General features: G+C 28.8%; 1 protein-coding gene across 1 annotated transcript; it reads right to left on the bottom strand.

Annotated features, from left to right (window-relative positions):
• Positions 1-2,691: 2,691 nt before the first annotated feature.
• LOC112784564 (B3 domain-containing protein At2g33720-like) lies at positions 2,692-3,678 on the bottom strand. The gene has a single exon (XM_025827819.3). The coding sequence runs from the start codon at positions 3,478-3,480 to the stop codon at positions 2,914-2,916; it is 567 nt and encodes a 188-aa protein (XP_025683604.1). The 5' UTR covers positions 3,481-3,678; the 3' UTR covers positions 2,692-2,913.
• Between the last annotated feature and the right edge of the window lie 351 nt (positions 3,679-4,029).

The raw sequence follows: 4,029 nt of genomic DNA, 5'->3' as shown, positions 1-4,029 counted from the left end.
AATTAAATGAGAATAAAATTAGATAATATCTTTATTTAGGCTTTAAATACTGTTTTTATTTATACTTTAGATTTAATAGGTGCCACGGTCAAATATAAATAGTGACTATCTCTAACATATTAAAACTGCATCCGCAGCTCTTTTCCATAAAAGAGTTGTGATTCATCTCTACTAGAATACAAAAGGTTTTGATTGGGTATAAGATTAAGGAACTAAATTCTTTTCATCACTCTTATGATTATGAGTATAGATACACTTTCGCACTATAATATATATATATATATATTGAGTGATTTAATATGGATGATCTATATTAATAATATTATTTATTCTAACAATTTGAACATAATAATAGGGAAAAAAAATTCCAATCATGCTCATGCTCGTTTGCAATGAAAGAACAAATTTATTATATAATTTTTTATTTGTTTATTTTTTATATATATAAAATATAAATATATAATAGAGTGTGATATAAATACTGGAACCAAAAATAACTTTTTAATTATCAAATGAGGCCAGATATAAAAGAGTACAAATCCATAAAAATCTAATAATCATAATTAAGAATTACATATATTCCAACGTTTATAGATCAACAAAAGGATGAGATCATAGTGTTTTATAATGGTCTAAATTGAGGATCCTTCTTATTTATTTCCAAAAAAAAAAAATCCTAAATAATTATATATAACTTAATTTTTAAATGGATTAATAGTATTTAAAAATAACTAATAATAATTTGTAGGATCATAACATATCTAGAATTTAAATTTTTAAACAAATACCACATTTTTATTATTCTAGTGTATGAGACAAATAAACTTAATTAGTTTACTTGTACTAGCTATCAATGCAATAAAAATAATAATTGTGACCGGAATATATAATATTATTATTTATGGATAACACTATTAATAATTACTATTTAATACTATTTAGTAGTATAATTATTATACATCTTAATTTAATTTTTAAATTCTTTATTACTTTACTTATATTTATACTTATTATTAATATTTTTATAATTATTATTATTTTTTTAGTATAATTTATTAACATTATATTATTCTTCAGTTTTATGTTTTCATATTTAAGGTATTATATATTGAACATTACCAGTAATATAAAAGGTAAATAATATGTGTAAATGATAGCATATGAATTACTAATAAGCAATTATTTTTGGCACTATTAGTGACAGTAAAAAAATACTGTTAAAAATGTTTTGTTTACAATTATTGACCATAAAAAATACCACTAAATACTTCCTTTTGCGACAATTAATTATAGTCAAATTTATTATTTTTAATAACTATATTTTTTTTTCTTGTAGCGATGAATCATGTAATCAATTTGTTACTTAGCATGCTATATATATATAGGTGTAAAAAAAATTAAAAGAAAGAAAGAAAGAAACAAAGCTACCAATACCATCATGTCAAAAGCAATGAAATTGAAATATGTAGTTGAACAAATATGACATTATGAAAAATCATTTTACAACTTATGTCACTTCACATGCATCTAGATCTCATAGATGGTTAAGACTTAACAGGCATAATGCATGTACATGCAATCTCCAAACAAGCCTAATAACAAATCTGCAATGAGAATCCTAAGATATGTATTAAAGACATAAATGTACTCTGATTTTATCTTACACATAAGGTACATTGAGACAACAGTTATTAACATGTCGGAAGGGATTAATTAATGTAATTCAGTAAAAGCAATGGTTTAATAAAATCTTGTTTACACAAATTTATTTGAGTGATAATAAAAGTGATTTTGTCACGAGTGGTCCTCTTTTCTCCTACATCACAACTTGGCTGCGATTCTTCTTCCCCTTTTCTTAGTTAGGGCATGAAATTAACCATGTTAAATTCATGGTTCATGTAATAACTTCTATATTCTATTTAAGTCTTTCTGCTCAAAAGTAATTGTGAGTATTTTTTTATAGTATTTTTCTGTGAATCAAAATTTTATTTAAAAATATATTATTATTGATCAATAAATTTTTATATATATAAAACAAAAATTGAAATTTCAATATTTACTTAAATACATAAATGATTTGGCCATTAATATTACATCAATTCAAATTATTTAATTATGTGTATTATTATATAGTATATGTACAACTGCTAACTGAATTCTGCGATTATTCAAAGAACAACATTATTAGTGCTAAGTAATGAGAATAAATATACCTATCTATTATCGCTGCATCTATTATAGTGCATTAAGAGAATGTCAACACGTGAGATCCAAAACCTCTAGTGCCACTTTATATGGAAAAACAATTAAGATTTCAGTTTCTAGGATGAGGGTTTATCTAATAATTTCCCTCTTCCAACACCACTTTATTCTGACTCTTTTGTATACATAAGTTTAATTTAGATGTATTAATAATATAAATAATTTTATACAATTATTAAATTAAATTTATAAATTTAAAATATTTTAAGTAATAAATTCAAAAATGAATATACATAATTTATTTATGTAAATTTGTCTTACTAACAATATATGAAAATTAATAAATTCTATACGTACAGAATTTAGTAGGCATAACTTTTTATCATGAATTTAGCTGGAATGAATGTTGTGTTAATTTATTTAAAATTCTTGACTCTTTAAACTAAATGAAATTGGAGTCATTACAGACGTTGAGCACTAAGAATGATATGAAAAATACAGTAGTTTAATTTCTCATCTGGTACAGCATACATTGAATACCTTTTATAGCCATCTACGGCTCTTAACCGAATCACAGGGAACATTTGCATTTTATGGTAGCAATGCACAGCGCAGTGCCCTTGCCTGAAACCAATCATCATGTTATTTTATGTCTAAAATGAGTGAAATTAGGAAGATCGAATGGGAGACTAACATGGTGGTGCAGATCGATCAGGTGGAGGAGGAGGAGGAGGCGCGTGTAAGAACGCAGAAGTTGAAGGCGCAGTTATAGGGATCCCAGTGGAAGCCAATCTCATCACCTTTCTTGAGGTCCCGTCTTCTGACGAAATCTTGATTCCATTTTCCAATAAGAACATAGCTTTTGGAAGATGACCAACGCTTCAGGACCAAGTGGTGCATGGATCTGGTGTCCATGTCCCACACTCTCACCGGAGTTCCTTCTTCCGTCTCCGCCGCTCGAGCGTCATCGCCGCCCAGCATCGGAAGGATCTGCTTCTTCACCAAATCAGCTGCCAGCAACAGCCTGCTCAGGATCCCGAGGTCGCTGTCCGTTAACGTCTTCTTTATTTTCCATGGATCGTCGTACAGCTTCAGCGTCGTCGACACGCCTCCGCCTCCGCCTCCACCGCCTTTGTTGTCGTCGTTGTTGTTCGAATTCTTGCTGCTGCTGAATCTTCTCCTTGCGCTGGATTTCCTCATGCTTGACGAGGAATCAGCACTGGATTTTCGCTTCTTTAGGTACTGATCCCGATCATGATCTGCTGAAGAGTGGTTCATGGCTGAAAGATTCAAGAGAAAGTACTCAATTTGCTTTACTATGTTTTAATTTGATGCGAAGAACTACTTGATTGTTCAAACTTCGCGAAGGTTTAATTAGCTTGAATTTTGTTGTTGTTTAATAGTGGAAAAAAAGATTAAAACTGAAGAGGTTTCATCTATCCGCAATCTTTTTTAAAAAAAAAAAATATGAGTTGAAGAGGGCTTATACATTTATGTTTGCCCTCTTTCCTTATGTGTATATAAATGGGAGTAGTAACTGTGCTTCCTTCATCTTTGTGACTGGCCAAGATGAGAAAAAGGTATTTCCTTTTCAAAAGTATAAATGGGGATAAGAATATCCAATGTCAAAAAACGGCTAAAAAATTTGTATATGGAAGTGGAATGAGTGTTATACATTAACGTGATAATTTTTGGTGTTTTTTAAAACTATGGGAGGTACACAAATCGGACCATCGATTTGTGTTTAAAAAAATTTAAAAGTTTGGAGTATACAAATCGTCCGATTTGTATTGAAAAAATTAAAAAAATTTGGAGTACGGACAGTCC

Source organism: Arachis hypogaea, chromosome 20 (assembly GCF_003086295.3).
Source record: "Arachis hypogaea cultivar Tifrunner chromosome 20, arahy.Tifrunner.gnm2.J5K5, whole genome shotgun sequence".
Taxonomy (NCBI): domain Eukaryota; kingdom Viridiplantae; phylum Streptophyta; class Magnoliopsida; order Fabales; family Fabaceae; genus Arachis; species Arachis hypogaea.
The sequence above is the reverse complement of the archived record's forward strand: the minus strand, read 5'-3'. Positions and strand labels throughout refer to the sequence as shown.